This window comes from Trypanosoma conorhini, assembly GCF_003719485.1.
Source record: "Trypanosoma conorhini strain 025E chromosome Unknown Tco_14.4_contig_00095, whole genome shotgun sequence".
NCBI classification, from domain to species: Eukaryota; Euglenozoa; class Kinetoplastea; order Trypanosomatida; family Trypanosomatidae; genus Trypanosoma; species Trypanosoma conorhini.
The window spans coordinates 1-16,556 of NW_021704182.1; the positions used below are offsets into that span (position 1 = coordinate 1).

The following is a 16,556-nucleotide window of genomic DNA, read 5'->3' on the forward strand; positions in this document are numbered from 1 at the left end:
TGAAAAAGCGGCGGGGAAAGAAAAAATATGGATGAAAAAGAAGAATAGATTTAACCCCCCCCCCAAAAAAAAAGGGGGAAGAGACGATCAAATTAGACAGGGAAGTTCCTATTTTGCAACATCGCTGCTCTTGAGGCGTACGGAGGGCGGCCAACAAAGGTTTTACGAAGGGTGCTTCTTTCTACGCATCGTACGTCAGTACTCGTAGCGTAAGTAAAACGATCGGCGAAGTTTGGTAGAGGCACGGTACCCGGCAAGAGCAGCAAAACCGAGCAGCACGAATCCGAGAGCAAAAAGTCCACCAGACGTGGGTGGAAGCACTTTCCCGGCAACATTTTCAAGGGGTTCCTGGCATGTGGCGTTGTAAACGTTCGACGAAGCGCAGGTGGGCGCACAGGCACGCGACGGCCAGGAAACTGGCTGCATCGTATGCGGGTCTAGCGTCGTCACGCCGTCCTTGGCGACCAAATAACAGGGAGAGACGTTGTGCAACTCTGCCGCCGTCACATTGCTGACGCAACACTGCGAAGTGGCAAACCCTGAACACTGCAGCCACTCCTGCAAGTCGCATATGCCGCTTGGGACGCTTGATACAGTGTGCTCCCAGAAAATGGCCAAGAAACTACTCGATGCATCTACTTGAAGGTACAGGACTGCAAGCAGCAAGCCCGCCCAAAGTAGAACAAAGGCAGCCATTGCAAGAAGTAGAGAGAATAATACAGAAAAGAACTGTGTCTCTCGCCATGCTGAGATTGCGCCCACAAGTCCCACAAACAAGAAAAATATTCCAGGGACCAGCAGGGAAAGGAGCAGAGTCCCGCAGTTACGACAGGGCCCCAGCCTCTCCGATTGGCTTCCCACAACTGCGACTAGGATGGAACCAGCGACGCTCAGGAGAAGCAAAAGAGCAGAGAAGCAGGCAGTGAGTACACGGTGGCCAGGGCAGTCGTAACACGCCCTGTGTGGCCTCACGTCACCGTTAAGCCGATTGTATGCATCGCTCGTCCAGTCATCCTCCTCATCGGGGACGTACACATCCATCGGCTGCATTCGCTCCCTTTCGGGGGTGGCGGTCCCCAGTAATTTCAAGTTTGACATGCGCTATATATATTTATATACTAAAACACACAGGCGTCTTGGATTGCCTATTCTTCCTTTTCAGTTGGTGCTTTTGTGACTTCTCCCTCAATATGTGAAGCCGAGAAACAACCAAATGAAACACGGGGGAGCAAAGGGGGACGAATGAAAAAGAAGCACACAGACACAGACACAGTCACAGTCACAGACACACGGGGAATAGCCGAGAAAGATGCCCAAGATAACATACCACTTCAACTTATTTATGTATTTATTACAGGCCAAAATAAATAAAGCAAGGCTAGACGCAAAGTGTTGCTCCACAGGCATGCACACACAAAGCGAAAGTGAGGAAAGTGCTCAGTCACACCTCCACCACGTGTAGGTCCTCAAACTCAATAGAGGTGTAATTGGCGCGACTTAGTGTTTCGTGGGGAGCGTCTCAGCGTCCACTTCGGACGGCTTCTCGAAATCCGACCACGCAAAGGCATACTCGCCACGCTCGGGGCGGTACCTCACAAGAAGCACATGTTGCGGGAACCGAGACCACACATTAGCAGTAAAGTCAATCTGCTGATGGGGATTGGCGTGCATGCCAACTGCCGCGTCCTCTTCCCCGGCTTTCTTTTCATTCTTGATGGGGAACACAGCGACCCGCATGCACTTACTTGCGTCGTCGAAAGTGTCAAGTTCGAGACTCATTCTAAGGTACACACGTGCGGGAGGTTTCCCGTCCCCACTCTTGCAACTCGATGGCTCAGCCGTCTGCTGAGCCACCAAGTCAATAAGCTGTTTCCCGGCCTCGGACAACTTTCGTATAAAGTTATCCTCCGTCTTTAGCTCAGCGCTCGTCGGAACCGTCGTATCTTCCATTCCTTCCACTAGCGAAGGCCAAAGCGTGCCTAGTCGAAACCGAAGTTGTCGACGGGAGAGATAGAATAAGTACAAAGGCTCATTCGCTGTTCCGTACACACTCAAGATTCCATCCGCAAACGGAGAGGCACCCTCGGCCGTAGTGCATGCCGGACGAAGGAGCAGAAGGGACAAATAGTTCCTGATATCAGAACCCTTCTCTATGCGTCTATTCACAATCCCATAGATCAGCGACCGACTTATTCGACCATAGGAGAATGAACGATACGGTTTCTTTTCACTCAAGCAAACGGCTGTGTAGGAGACCGCAATTTGCCGCCGAACGAGTTTACCTCTGTCTCCAGCCTCTTCGCAATTGCCCAAAAATTCCGCGTCATATTCGTCTCGAGCAAGCAGGGGCCGACCTAGAAGCGCGAGCCACGGGAATGGATGATACAGCCTCGGGACGCTGTTTGTTAACGGATAAGGTCCGATCCCACGGGAGGCCATAGGATGGCACTCCGCAGCACTCAACTCGGTCAGCAAGACGATGTCATCATTGTCGCTCCTCGCCAACGCGTCGGACGATGAAGCCGGAGGGGGCGCAGCAAGTGATTCAAACCCCAGAACTTGCAGTGCACGAGACAAGGCCTTTATATCCAGCATATTAAAGGAACCGGGGGCCTCGAACTTGTCACTCGTCTCTGAGTCGACCGACCCAATAAACAGTACAGGCGGCTGCTGCTGCTGTTGTTGTTGTTGTTGCTGCTGCTGCTGCTGCTGCTGCGGCCGCTGTCCATGCCCATACCCATTCGCGCTGAGGTTGGGACGCACCCTGTAAAGCACTGCAGAAGAAGCAATCCTCGACGTCTTCACATCGTATAGGGCACCATGCTCCTCCTTCAGCAACTTGTAGACGGTCGCGTGGGAGTGGGCTTCTGCACTGGACTTCTCTTCCACACTCTCGCGTCGCGGCTGAAGCAGCAGCAGCATAGATAAAATAGAAACAAAGGCCTTTTCTGCCGCGTAATATACGACCTCAGGCGCGTTAGCCTGACGCAGCACGGCACCCTGCTGCAACGACTCACAGAGGGCCCGCTCCACATTCCGCAGAGACGCCGGCAGACGGTCTAAGTTTGAGGCGAACAAATTGGGCAAAAAGCGATGAGGCAGCCGAATAAAGGCGGCATCCACGTGAAGCTCCCCGGACTCACTCACGGACTCCGCGCTGTTCTTCGTCACCAGCGCGCGATGCTTCTTGTAGTGCGCGGCGAAAAGTTGACGCGGAAATAGCGAAAACGCACACAAGGGAAGCTTGGGCGGCAGAAAGGTTGGTGCGATGACGCCAAAAGATGCACCGCGTCCTTGAAACGCAACTGCCCGCAGATTGGCGTCCACAGCAGTCGTCCTCCTCTCCCCAGTGGTAAGGCTCGTGTCCGCGTCGTACCAGCATTCCATTCTCCCCGCCTCGGCGTAAATTACGGCACCACTATCACCACCTGGTTTGTGGCAAGCAAAAAATAATTCTTCCGCCTCCATGCACATCAATAAACCCGAAGCAATGTCCCTTTCCACGCCTACACAGTTCCCTGCCTCACAGAACTCGGCACGCATGCGACAAAGCGACTCATACCACTCGTTAACAAGAAGTTTCCGCGACTCAAACCACTGCTTGAGCAAATCGTCGCGACGTCTGCGATGGTATTGTTCAAGCATCCGGGTCGTGTCCACCCACGCATCACCTTTCGTTTCCCGTGATGGGGGGGCCGGCAGCCACAAGTCATTTTTCAACGTAAAAAGAAGGCTCCTGTCCTCCGCAGCGGGGTGCTCGTCCTCCTCCCCTTCCGGCGTCTCGATCAACAGCACATCTCCCAGAAACCCACGAGCCCCATTCACGGTCCCAATGCCCATTGGCACACAACGCACATCACGGTACATGAGACTTTTACCCCAGTCACGCAGGCTCTGAGTGGACTCCTCCGCCTTATGTGCCGCGTCAATGCCGACTTCAAAGTAAAAATCAACGCTGGAATGAAAAAACGTCTCCGACGACTCCATCGTTTCCTCTGTTCTCTCTGCATTATTGTCATCGCTTGCTTGCTTTGCCTCTTCCGCGCCCCGATTGTCCGTCGTTGGTCCATCAGCTTTCTCTTCACTGCCGCTATCACTCACGGAGGAGTTGTCCCTATTGTCCACAATATCAAGGTCAACAGCGACATAGGCATCATCATCATCATCATCATACAACAACGTGCCTGAGTTGCTAGGGCCTTGTTCCGCCCTGCTGAGGAAATACACACGCCGATGATTCAGTTGCTCGACACGGTTTCTAAATTCCACCCTAACATCAATGACAAAAATTCTTTCAGCCTCCTCATCTGCAAGTTTCAAGTTCACCACCATCCTCCCCAGCGCTTCTTCCTTCTTTATTGTCGCCTCATGCTGAAAGCTCTTTGGGCAGTGTTTTGCAGGGTCGTACTCCTGCGGCACGTACCTGGTGACGGCGGCATAGAGAAAAACGACCTCTGTAAGGGGAATGGTGCTCAGCCACCTATCGTACACCACGGTCACCTTGGCGGCGCTGCCCAAGATGCTCTCTTCGGTGGGATGCCAGCGAACAGAGCCAAGGGTGTTCGCCTCAACTCTGGCAAGAAGATCTCGAATCCTCGTGAGACTAAAAATAGCGTTAATTTCAACACGGAGAAACTGACGACGCTGGCGCTGCTGTTTCTCTGAGGCCGCATCAAGAGACTCCCGCACCAGCGCCACGGAATTGATAAAGCCCTCAAAGCTCTCATTTTCACGTATCAGTGTCTCCATCTCACAGAGGCTTCGCAGTGGTCGCAGAGAGTGGATGCGTTGGGGGTAATCGTGCGCACTGCGGTGGACATCGCCATCCCACATTGTGGACTGCCACAGTGTCGCCAGCGACGGAGAAGCGATGCACCACGTAGCAGCGGTAAAATCTGCAGAGTACGGGGCTCCACCTTCGGAGATGGACAAGCTCTGAGGCGGGAACAGCTTTGCATCTTTCGGTGCAGCATCTGCCATCGCACGGCACCGGTCCCTGGCAGCTAAAAGAAGTTCATGAAAATCCTCCGAACGCGGCATCGCAGCATCCACAACCTGTCGAACGAATCCGAGCCCCTTTGAAACCAGGGTGCAACCTACATTACTAGCACCCGCCGTGGCCGTCTTCCACGGTTCAGAGCCCCGTGGTCGGAAGTATACGGTCGACCGCACACATCGCAACTGCTCATGAGAGAAGAGTTGCGTGTTATTTGACACGTCCTTCTCCGACGGCCAGGTGGAGTGAATGCAGACTTTGACGCGGGAGTAGAGAAGGTGCTTTTGTGCCCACCGCAGCGCCTTGAAGCCATTCGCCGTTCGCGACGAAAGACACTTTACAGCGTCAAGAAGCACTAGCTGCGGTGGCCACTCTTCGTGGTGGGCGTTATTATTACCTTTACTGCCGTTATCTTTGCTTGGGCAGTTGCCGCTCACAACCTGCTCCTTGTCCCAGCGAACCACATACACATCACCCCGCAGAACATCTATGATTTGTCCAGTCAATTCCTTGCGGAACAATGGACTTTTTTCAAACTGGAAAAGACGGCATGCCCACACGCACGGCGGCTCACGACCGTCTGGGGGTTGACTTGTATCCCCTAAGCCCTCCAACTCCGCCTGGATAAGTTCATCCAGTCGTGTGAATATGGGACGCACAATGCGGCCAACCCCGCGCCGCAGCAAAAACTCCTGCAACGAAAACCACTTCGTTGCGTCGTCACCCGTGCCAAATATAATGTCTCCGTAGCCTTGGAGTGGAAACGAGGCATAGTGGTCTTGCCGCAGATACTTGTGCGGTGCACGGCGGACTTCTTTTAGAGCCCCCACCACGTTTTCCTCAAGGGTCGGTGCGGTGCCGCGTGGCACATCCACGGCTGTCAGCTCGCAGCCGATTGTTCGCCCGTAAGCTGGCACGCACACAGCAAACACATTTTTCCCAACCCAGGTGATGTCCTTGATGGGGACAAGGACATTGTCCCGTTCAACGATCCCTGCTTTCAGGCCTGTCTGCATGAGCGCCCAGCCTCTCATATCCGGGCAGGCGAAGAAGAAATTGGATTGGCAAGAAAACATAAAAAAAAAAAAATAAAGAAAAAATGAAACAAGAAGACGCATGCACGGAACAAAACTTGGCCCGAGAAAAAAGGCGGCAGAAAGAAAAAGAAAAGGAGGAAAAACATCAGGGACTAAACCAACGACCTCCCCACAGTCATAACAATTACCAAGCTCCATGTCTCGCAATTGCCTTCACCCACTCATGTACGCCCTTCCGAATCACACTCGAAATCCCCCGCCACGTATTCCGCGACAACATAGCAGAGCTGATGCACATCCCCCTCCTGAATGCGTCGAAACGCCTCCGCCGCCTCCACACAACGACCGTCTTTCAGCAGACGAAAGTACTGTGCGGAGGAGAAAAAAGACGGAGAAGTTGACCCCATCTCTTCCCGTGACAGTGGAAAAACCTGAACTTGTGGATGCGACGCATGTTCGCCGCCAACCGTGGCGTCCGAAATAGACAACGCTGGGGGACTAACTGCAACGAGGAGACGGAATCGTTGCACTTCGCACTTGTGGCATGAGGCTAACGCAGTCAGTCTCCATGCCTCCCAGAGCGCCTGAAACACAGTAAGACCAGGACGCAACGAGCAGCGCAAAATGGTGCCCAACGCAGAAGGCAAAGCAACTATTTTTACCGTCCCCTTATCACCACAACACCTCCGTGTGCTTTTCATGGCATCCTCAAAGAGCTCACTGCAATTTGTCTCGGTGGATGCCGAATCCTGGACAAATTCGATCTCCACGGTGAAGGTGTCCCCTTTGCTACTCTCACCCGTGCTTACACCCAACTTCGATTGTTTCCTCCCCTGCCACCATTGCCACACTCGTCTTACCAGCCAGAGGGGGGACCCATCACCCGCGTCTGGGTCAGAAAGCCGTCTCCAACCATCAAACTCGGCGCGACTGTACCGCACCGCCGCCCCAAACATCGCGAAGAGCGGCACAGGACTCAGCCACAGCGCCCCGAAGGAGCGAGCGTACGGACCGTCAATGCATTTTCCGGGCCCAGAGGAGGAAAAGGCCCCGACGGCGTCCCATCCCTCTTCTTTACCTGGAGAAAAGGTCCGTGTGGTCGCGCAGAAACAACGTCGCAGCGCATCATCCACGTCATCCAGGTGGCGGTCAGTTTGCATTGCCGCGGCACAATTGGCGACAGCTCCCACCATTCCCTTTGTATCGTGGAAGAGGACTTCCACTCGACCACCATCGACGGTGTACCCAATGCAATGGCGTTCAAGAAAGGCACGTCCTCGCGACGCCGTTACCGCCTCCTCAGGTCCCCAAAACGGGCTGGCCGGCTCTCCATCAAGCGCCAGGGCGGAACGATAGACAGCACATGGAGCTCCCTTAAGCTGGTTAAAGGCTGAAACCACCTCCTGGCGAACTACGGCCTCCACGTTGTTGGGTGTGACCTCAGTCACTTCATGAAAAAAGACAACACATGCGGCCCGCAGGGAAAGCTCCTCCGCATTGATCAGCGGTCGCAAGCATCGTTCAAAGCATCCCCAGAGTTGTTTAGGAAAATTCACCAGCGTCAGCGTTGGTGTCTTGGCCAGATCAGCTGCCCCGTCACGCGCCGCTGCGTGGCAAGATGGCGATGACTGCGATGCCGTCACGGATGAAGGGGCCCAAAAAAGTTGCGGTGCTCCCCTATGACTTGCGCGGTACATCGCGTAAATCAAGTAAGCGGCAATGCTGCCGATTCCGACACCCACGAGAAGTCCTTGTCCTTCACTCCGCGGGGAGCCACTGTTCGCCGCCGCAGTGGCATCCCGCCCCACGCTGCCACGATCAACAGGTGGGCCGTCAGCAGGCAAGGAAGAACTGCGAAGCCAATCATTATCCAGCATCTGCTCCAAGGCGTCTCTATGTGGCAAAACTGCGGCGGTTAGAAAAACGCAAATCAATGCAAATGAAAGGAAAGCGTGCAGAAAATCCCCCTCCCCCTCCCCCCTCCCCCTACCCAAAAAAAAAAAAAGCCAAAACAAAAAGGCATAAATCAAAAAAAAATTGCATCGTATTATTGCGTTGTCGAGGAAGCTAATTTCGTCAAAAAGGAAATAGATGAGGGAGGGGCAAAACTACGTAACCAAACAATGCGGTGACGCCCATCAGAAAAGAAAGTGGTGTTTCAGTCGCCTGTTAGGCCAACAATGGACGCTACTCCAGGAAATAGAGCCCGCCAATCTCAGAGGACGGAAGCTCTTCATCCTCATCATCGTCCGTGTCATCATCATCGTCCTCGTCTTCATCATCATCGTCGTCGACGTCGACATCGTCGTTCTCGTTCTCATCGTCGCTTCCGTCGCTCTCAGCGTCGTCAACAGCTTCGCGTCGGGGGGCGTTATCCTGGTTTCCCTCGTCGTCGTCGTCGCCTTCGCCGTCCGAGCTCTCAGATTCATCCTCATCGTCACTTTCACTTCCCAATAACACGGGGCCAAGGGCCATCGGCTGCATACTTGACACCTTCGGCCGCACGAGCAGTGCGCGCAGCAACTCCCTGCGCTGCTCCATTGGCAGCGTGGTGGCGGTCGCCGTCTTCTCCTTCTTCACCCTGAGAGCATCCGGACGGCGTTCCTTTCGCGTCGAAAACGCATACGAACCACCCATGACAGGAGAGTTTAATACATTTGTCGTCTCCACATTGCTGGCACCAGCAAATAGCAATGACCATGCGCGCTCAATAGCCTCCTTCTTAAAGGCATTTACACCCTCACCATCTATTCTGAGGAGATGAAGGCCGCGAACCAGCAACGCCCCCATATTTTCATACTGAAGAGTGGTGTAGGCGACCTCTGGAGGCCATGGCTCCACGGCTCCTTTTATTTTTGCCTCCTCCTTGCTAGCCTCTTCACTTGCCTTGTCTTCCTGCTGCACCCCAAAGAGACCTCCTGGTAACCTTTTCGGTGTCACACCGTTGTTGCGGCAAAACACCCCATCGTCTTTCCCTCCCATCATGGTTGCCTCCAGTGTGTAACTCATGCGTATCCCAAATTGACGAAACATCACAACCCGTCCAGTATTCCGCTTGCTCTTATGCACCGTAAAGGAACATTGTGATAGTGCAAAGGCGGGAGAAAGACCACTTAGAATAAAAGGAAAAAATCTTTCAACATGAAGAGAATTAGTACTTATTGAGCTCGTGGGGGGCGGCACCTGTCGACGAGTATCCAAATTGGAATTGCTGGAGGAAACTTCCACTGGAGGCGATAGCGGTGCTACTAGGGCCTTGACGGCCGGTTTGCTCTCCGGCGCCTCGGGGCGTCGTGTACATCCGTAGATGAGAAAGTTTTTGGCGCGTGAGTGTCCGTGCAGATCTGCAAATAGCGCCACATGGCGTTGTTCTCGCGCAATCATGTGTTGAGTGAGCTGCTTCAGCGAATAAATCACGGGATTGATACACGGGTTTGGGGCTGCGTAGTCTCGGTTGAGGTCAGCTCCCCCGAGCGAGGAACGATGGTTTCCAAGCACAACACCGTCGGGATTCAGCATGGGGATAATCTTCCACACGAAACCGCTCCGCAGCGCCTGGGCCTCCTCCTCGTCGCTAAGAAGAAAAGTCAGCAGCCCACGCAACATCCAACTGGCGTTACTCTCTCCAGGGTGGACTCGCGAGGTCACAATACACACCGGGCGCTCCTCTATTCCTCTTGACGCCGCAACACCGGATTCTTTGCACGGATTTTTATCCTCTCCGCTGCCAGCATCCTCGTCTAGCGAGGTGCCTGCCGTCACGGTAATAATAGGCACCGGAAGACCACCGGGTGTCAAACAGAGCTGTTGCACTGCCACCATGGCAGAGGCACCAAGGGCAGCCTTTCCCTGCTGCTCCCACTGACGGACGTCGGCCATCAGGTTGGTGTAAGTGTACGGAAAACAATTTGCCAAAAACACACGCCCTTTCTTTTCTGGAAATACCACCGAAAACGTCAGCGTATAACAAAAAGAGGTCCCTTCCTCATGCTGGTTTTTGCAATGCCTTGTCTTTAAGGCTTTTTTTGCCTTCTTTGAGGACTGCCGCCCGCGGTTTAATCCGCGATCGCTGCCGTCATGACCATTGACCATCTCCATCCCGGATGTTTCCATCGTTGCAGTGGTGGTCGTGGTGCAACGTGCCGGGCGCTTATACAAGTTTCTGTAGTAGAAAATGTCGTGCCCACAACGCCTCCACTGCGGGAGTTCCGACGCACTTGGGCTTGACGAGGCGTCCTCAACCAACAACATGAGGGGTCGTTGACCCTCGTTGAAGGTCGAGCTGGATTTCTCCATGTTGAGGATGTTGAAGCGGTAGGTCGCGCCGGGCATGTAGTCTTCCACGCTAAAACAGAACCACTGCACATGGCAATTTGTGTTTGTGTCAGGGCTTAGCACAAGGTCGTACTCCACCTCATCGATGGCAACAGCACGCTGCAGGTTACCAGACTCAAAGTCGGATCGAAATTTCAGGAATCCTGGCAAGGAAGGAGCCTCAAACTTGGTCGGCCTTCCTATTCCTCCTCCTCCTCTGTTTTCATCTCCGCTCAACAACGGCACCCGTTCCGGCGTCGGCGTTGTCGCCTCTTCCAACATCGCCTGCAGTGATGGTGACAAAACGAGTGGGGCTCGCTCATAGACGATGCGATCGATGCAGCGCGACGACGTGCACAGACGCTCAATGAGGCATTTCAGCACTCGAACGTGCGCCTCGGATGAGGCGGGCTGAAGAACCTCCGGCGCAGACGCGGGTGGGCAGCTTCCCAGCGCCTCCGCCTCCGGGAAGAGAGAGGCGGCGATCTCGCGGAAAGGGGGCAAACCGTCATCGGAAAACGCCCAAGGCAGTTTGTCAGGCGCAACAAAGGCAAACGTGTCCGCGGCGTAACCCCAATCCCCTTCCTTATGCAACTCCGGTGAAAAGGCGTCCGGCTGAAAATCAATCGGAAGAAGTGAGACTGGCATCGTCATTTCACCCACGCGGAGCAACGACAATTTGCGCGGGTCATCCGGCGCTGAGGTGGGGAGGGACCGCAACGCAGGCACGACGCGGAGCGTGGGGGTCGTGCTCTCATTACGTGGGGAGGCATCCACCTCACCCGGGAGTGTGACGATGCCAAATAATGCATACAAAGACACGTACAGCTTGTGCCAGTGGGCCGCTGAGCGAGCTGTCGACTCGGCCGCAAAGACGACACCGCGAACAAGAGCAAAAAGTTCCGCTAAGTCACCATGCAGCTGCTCTCGACAACCACTATCCTTGGTTGTTAAGGCATTTAAGGTGTTGAGAGAGGAAAGCCCAACTTCCGCGCGCCGTGATGGATGCGTGCTAAAATTAACAAGCATGCCAACAGCCCCCTGCTCCCGTGCCGCTTCCAGTGAGCGTTTCCTCGCCTTTACGCCGCAGCAGAGACGGGACAAGAGTTCAATCGACCACAACGCCAGTCGCTCAAGGTGATCCTGTAACGGCAAATAAAGTGCTCGCAAGGAATGTATCGTTCTTGAGAGAAAGCTGTGCAGCATCCAGCCAAGCTGAACGCAAAGCTTCACGCCACGTTCGCCCATGAATTCAGCATTCGCCGAAAGGGACGCAAGTTGATAAAGTGCTACAACCAGGTGAAGAAGGGCATCGCAGGTGGGCAACACATGCTCATAAATGGAAGCAGAGTTCGACGGAGCTCCCTTCCTGCAACACGCTACCTCGGCGGCGCCCCTACCATCAGCTACAACGTAATTCCCGCCGTTCGCCATTAACTGGGACAACTGGTGGGCCAGGGTGGCAAAGAGTAACTCGGTGACGCGAAGCAATGATGATAAGGCATTTGTACGGCGCACAACCCGCAGCACCTTCGTGTTTTCAGATCCACAAAGTCCTAATATCATTGCCGCCGCCTCCACCACACGCATTAAAGCAAACGGCGGGGAATTTAAGCTGTTAGCCCCCAGCAATCGTGTATTCAGATCCTGTGAACCCCTTTCACGCGACAAGGCCACACTAGCGGTCCTTGTACTGTTGTCACAATTGCACAGTCGCACCGCGGCCGCAAATGCGTCCTCGCACCCCTCAAGGATGGAAACGCATTCTTGCGATAATCGAAGCCGGGAACACATCTTGACAACTCGCCTGCGACGCGGGCGACTTATGCTGCGCAAAATATTGTACAGCATTGTCAGAAAGCCTGACGCCGCATTCTCATCGGCAAGCATCATGTCAGAACCTAAGATAGCCATAAATACCCGCCATGGTCGAAGTTTCTTGGAAAACAGTGCCTGCCACGCATGCTTAACAACTACAGGGCGCACATGTTCACGTGTGCCGCACGGAAATAGCCATCGGTGCAAGTCGTGAAGATGGCGATAAAAGATAAGCCCTGCGTTTGAGCACAACACATCAGAACTCCCACGACCACTGCTAAGAATACTAGTTGAATTGGCACCGCCACTATCACTGGGCGCTTTTCCCGTGTACGCCGCGCAAGAAACCCGAAGTTGCCGCAAAAACATTGCGGCAATGACACTGTGATCTCCTGAAGGCAGCCGACTCTCTCCAGCGGAAGGAATATCTGTAGATTTCCCTGTAGTGCCGGCGAGCACAACTGAGTACATTTCCTTCACAGACGGCATACGCAGTAACGACGGGAAGAGAGCACGGGAAGCCAACACGGGCGCCGCGCCACCTCGAGAATTGTTCAACGCCCTGGAAGGTGCCCCGGTTGCAGTGTTCTCCTTCTTCGGCTGCGACCGCGGCGGTCGCGCGCGGTCCCCGCAGGCGACTTTGGCTTCCAAAGGGCGCGCGCCATTGTTGCCACGCAGCGGCCTTTTCTGTGACTCTTGTCTGCCTGCCCGCGACATTGACGGAGCACAGCCGGCAGTCCCTCCCTTTTATCGATGGCCTGAGCCCCCCACCGCCACGCTGTCTCCCAAAGAGAGACGGAATTGCCTCTCTGCCTGGAAGCAGAGACGCCCTGCGGCTCCGGCAAAAAAGAGCGAAAGAGAGGAATAAAAAAGAATGTCTGACTGCAAAATATCGGGAAGACGAGGGAACAGGGGGGGAGGGAGGGGGGAACAACCCGCGTCGTGGCAACGGAGCCAACAACAACGCGTGGATGACGAGACTCGTCAGCGCCAAGAGATGGGAGAAGGAAACTGTACATTTCGCGCCTTTAGCATCACTTCTCGGGAAGTATATGCCCAGCATCTCTCGCATAGAATCAAGGTGCCACGCTCAAAGATCTATTTCCATCCAATGGAGGAAAGAGCCAAGTAAAAAGGTGACCAAGGAAAAGGAAGGAGAAGCGGAGCAACAAACAAAAAAAAAAACAAATAACAAGTGAGAAGGCAGACAGCGGCTACCACAGAGACCAACAGGTTGTCCCACCACGCCGCGTTTGGCTGGTTTCTTTCGGGGCCTCATACTTCCCGCGTTTTGCGGTTTCCCCACGCCCCTCCAAGAGACCTCCCCGTTCTTCCCGTGGGCCGCACCCCGGACCCACCGCCGCCCCAAAAGCCCTCATCAACAGACCCTTTATCCAGCCCGCCCGTATGTTGTTTCCAGCGAACATCGCGGAGCCCCGCAGCGGGGCCTCCCACACAATCAAACTAAATAAGCATAGAAACAAAGAACGCAAAGGAACTTTGCGTTGCTTCCTACAACTCACCTCGAAACGGCTAGGAAGGCAAAAAAAGAAAAACGAAGGAAAACACACACACACACGCACACAAACATCCAATATAACCCATAGGAAAAAAAACAGCAACAACAGAGGACGCCAAGAAGATATCACGTCCTCCTCCAGCACGATATACATTTTTGCTCTGTTGTTTATCTCGGCCCTGCACAAAAGAACATCTGAAGCGCACACGCGCACGCACAGAAACACAGAGAAGAGCAAAAAAAAGAAAAACAAAGCTGCACCTTTTTTTCTTGTTTTTGATGTAGAGAAAAAAACAAACACACACACATAGACATAACTAAAAGGAATCACATATTTAGGTACTCAAAGTCGTACGCCACTCCCTTCGTGGGCGTCATCCTCCTCCTATTCCTCCTACTCCCGGCGGGAGCTTCCAGTGGCGGTTAAAATGCGCTTAAAATCGGAAAGCAGCAGCCGCAGCAGCGCATCGTCACTATCATTAGCCGGTTTTTCAAGTGCATCTATGGCTCCCTTTAGATTGCCCTGAAAAAAAGCATGTGTGGCTTCAACCGCAGGGAGAAAACCGGCCGACTTCTGCTCTCTTGCCTGCGCCGCAAGATGCCATTCCTCCTCTCTGTCGCCAATTCTGCTAACAAAGTCGTAGACTACCGTGAATTCCCCCAGTAGCGTATTTGAAAAGGTCGCCGCGCTCATTGCTGCACGTGCGATGGAGGGCACCACACCGACGGGGCGAGTCAATAGATGCGAAGCGGCAAGGTGGGACGCGCGACGGTCAAGGATAATCCCACTTGTACAAAACCTTACTTCCCTTTGTTTATTTCTCTCCAATCCACGAAGCACAAATCCACGGTCTAGTAGCTGCTCTCCAACAGCGTGTTCATCGCTTAAGAAATGCACATTCGTCAGGTCGTTTGTACCGAAAATTGACACCAGCGCGTGGGGAGAGTGTAGTACCGCAGCTACAAGTGCGCCGTTGACCTCGCTGCCTTTCGGTGGTCTAAAGGATAGAAAGAAATGCTGCGCAGCATCCACCGCCCGCAGCACGGGATCTTCCGACAATGGCAGCATCCCCCATACAAAACACAAAGCATCTTGGTGAGCCGTTAAGAAGAATGGGCCGTGTGAAAGCTCCAATTCGTTTGCCACCTCTAACAGAGCTCGAAAGTAGGCCGCGGCCATATCCAACGGGTCCTTTGGAGGCCTGGTTCTCTTCTTTTCCGCGCCCTCGACGACGCCTGTACTGGCAATATTTACGTCGCGGAAGGCAACGTAAAGCAGTGTCAGGCTTTTCAGCTGCGGATGGGTTCCAATACGAGCACTAACAGCGGAGGCAGCACGGGCGTCGCCAAGAGCCGGTGACATAAAGATAACCGATTGACCAGAACGACTGTAGCGTACTGTCGTCAATGAAGTTTTTCGCGAACACACAATGGAGGAAAGCAGGGAGTCTTCCATGTCGGCGAACGAGCCACCAACGCCTGGAGAGGCATTGGAGGGGTCCAGAGGGGATTGCCGCGTTCCCACCGGCTGCTCCTCATCGACGCGGTCAGATTTCGTAAGCGTCAAAATGCGCGGCGGCGTCTTATTCGGCCCGATGATTGGGAATGCAAGGAGAAAGGCCGTAAGGAAAAAGATGGGAATCGGGGCACAAAGGCACAGTGTTTTTAATACCATCGATGAAAGAGTCGCATGACCCAGTGGGTCTTCGTGCCCCCAGCTTTTCCCCACCCACAGACCAATACAGGCAACGTACAAGACCAATGCAAGGGCTGCAAGCAGAATGGGCGAAACGGGGTGAAGGAGGAGAAGAAGGCCTTTTCCAATTGGTGAGCCAATCTCTTCAAAGCTAACGTGGCGCACAAGTTGCAACAATTGTAAATGGAGGAGCGGGGATGCAAGAACAGGGGTAACTGCAACGAGATATTTTGTGTCGTACGCTATCCAAAATGACCCTGCGAGTAAAGACAGGTGCAGTAGACCCAGAACAATAAGCAGCGCCCACAACGCCCATGGAGGCACAACGGTAATGAGCTCTGGCGTCGCATAGGCATTAAACGGAGGCGGGCTCCTACCAGAGTTAGTGCCAGGGAGCTGTTTCTCACTCGTTTCTGCTGGAGCATAAAGGGACACCGCCGGTGTCCTCCGCATGCGGCTCGCTTCAGAAAAATCTCCGGACCGTGCCTCTTGTCTCGGGGCGCTACCAGGCAACACATCATCATTCACTAAGCCTTGAGTAGAAACAGATGAAACGTGAGTTTCACAAAAACTTTTCTTCGGTGGCTCCAATACTGCACCTCTGCCCCCGAATCCATCATTGCCGCCTCGTGCTGATAGTGTTGACTTCTTCTCTGCAGCATTTCCTCCTCCCTCTGAGGAACGACACCGCCGTACCGCGGGCAACCACACGTGACTCGGAATAGGCAAAGAAGGGAAATTTTTGTCACCCTGGTCAGGCGTCAGCACCTGGACTGAGGTTGAACCGACGGAAGACAGCGGGTTTAATGTCAGGGTAGCTCGAGCCCTATTGGGCTCCGCGCTGGTATCATTCTCTGTGAGGCTTCCCCCCTCTCGTGAAACTTCTAGGGGGGGAGAGTGTTCGTCCGTCAATGGCTTCGGTCGTGATTCCTCATGCGGAGTGGAAGACTGCGCGACCGCCCTCCTCAGCACCCCACGCTTCCTGCGGCGGACGAAAGCGAGGCCCCACGTCAAGAATGGCACCGCCAGTGTAAAAGTTGCGGTCAGTGACGCAAAAAAATCTACCCAACGACGCGTAGCCGCCATCGCCAAAGAAAGTAGCAAATAATACAAGGCGAGGGCACCAACAACAGCAAGAAACAGCCTCAGCTGCAAGGTTGTGTCCTCCGACATTAT

At 54.0% G+C, this 16,556-nt stretch overlaps 5 protein-coding genes across 5 annotated transcripts, besides 6 other annotated features; all 5 read right to left on the reverse strand.

The window, feature by feature from the left end:
• Nucleotides 1-195: 195 nt before the first annotated feature.
• Tco025E_02426 (uncharacterized protein) lies at nt 196-1,098 on the reverse strand (the record flags this gene model as incomplete). Its single annotated transcript, XM_029369352.1, has 1 exon — nt 196-1,098. One exon carries the CDS (start codon nt 1,096-1,098, stop codon nt 196-198), a length of 903 nt encoding a protein of 300 aa, XP_029230514.1.
• Nucleotides 1,099-1,255: 157 nt separating this feature from the next.
• Nucleotides 1,256-1,290: a microsatellite.
• Nucleotides 1,291-1,497: 207 nt separating this feature from the next.
• Tco025E_02427 (uncharacterized protein) lies at nt 1,498-6,030 on the reverse strand (the record flags this gene model as incomplete). The annotated part of the gene is made up of 1 exon (XM_029369353.1): nt 1,498-6,030. One exon carries the CDS (start codon nt 6,028-6,030, stop codon nt 1,498-1,500), a length of 4,533 nt encoding a protein of 1,510 aa, XP_029230515.1.
• Nucleotides 6,031-6,062: 32 nt separating this feature from the next.
• Nucleotides 6,063-6,107: a sequence feature (A-rich).
• A 147-nt stretch (nt 6,108-6,254) lies between these two features.
• On the reverse strand, nt 6,255-7,910 carry Tco025E_02428 (uncharacterized protein; the record flags this gene model as incomplete). The annotated part of the gene is made up of 1 exon (XM_029369354.1): nt 6,255-7,910. One exon carries the CDS (start codon nt 7,908-7,910, stop codon nt 6,255-6,257), a length of 1,656 nt encoding a protein of 551 aa, XP_029230516.1.
• An 86-nt stretch (nt 7,911-7,996) lies between these two features.
• Nucleotides 7,997-8,020: a microsatellite.
• Nucleotides 8,021-8,025: 5 nt separating this feature from the next.
• Nucleotides 8,026-8,070: a sequence feature (GA-rich).
• Nucleotides 8,071-8,220: 150 nt separating this feature from the next.
• Nucleotides 8,221-12,882, reverse strand: Tco025E_02429 (putative zinc carboxypeptidase; the record flags this gene model as incomplete). Its single annotated transcript, XM_029369355.1, has 1 exon — nt 8,221-12,882. The coding sequence occupies one exon, from the start codon at nt 12,880-12,882 to the stop codon at nt 8,221-8,223; it is 4,662 nt and encodes a 1,553-aa protein (XP_029230517.1).
• A 450-nt stretch (nt 12,883-13,332) lies between these two features.
• Nucleotides 13,333-13,360: a microsatellite.
• Nucleotides 13,361-13,730: 370 nt separating this feature from the next.
• Nucleotides 13,731-13,755: a microsatellite.
• Nucleotides 13,756-14,078: 323 nt separating this feature from the next.
• Tco025E_02430 (uncharacterized protein) lies at nt 14,079-16,553 on the reverse strand (the record flags this gene model as incomplete). Its single annotated transcript, XM_029369356.1, has 1 exon — nt 14,079-16,553. The coding sequence occupies one exon, from the start codon at nt 16,551-16,553 to the stop codon at nt 14,079-14,081; it is 2,475 nt and encodes an 824-aa protein (XP_029230518.1).
• Between the last annotated feature and the right edge of the window lie 3 nt (nt 16,554-16,556).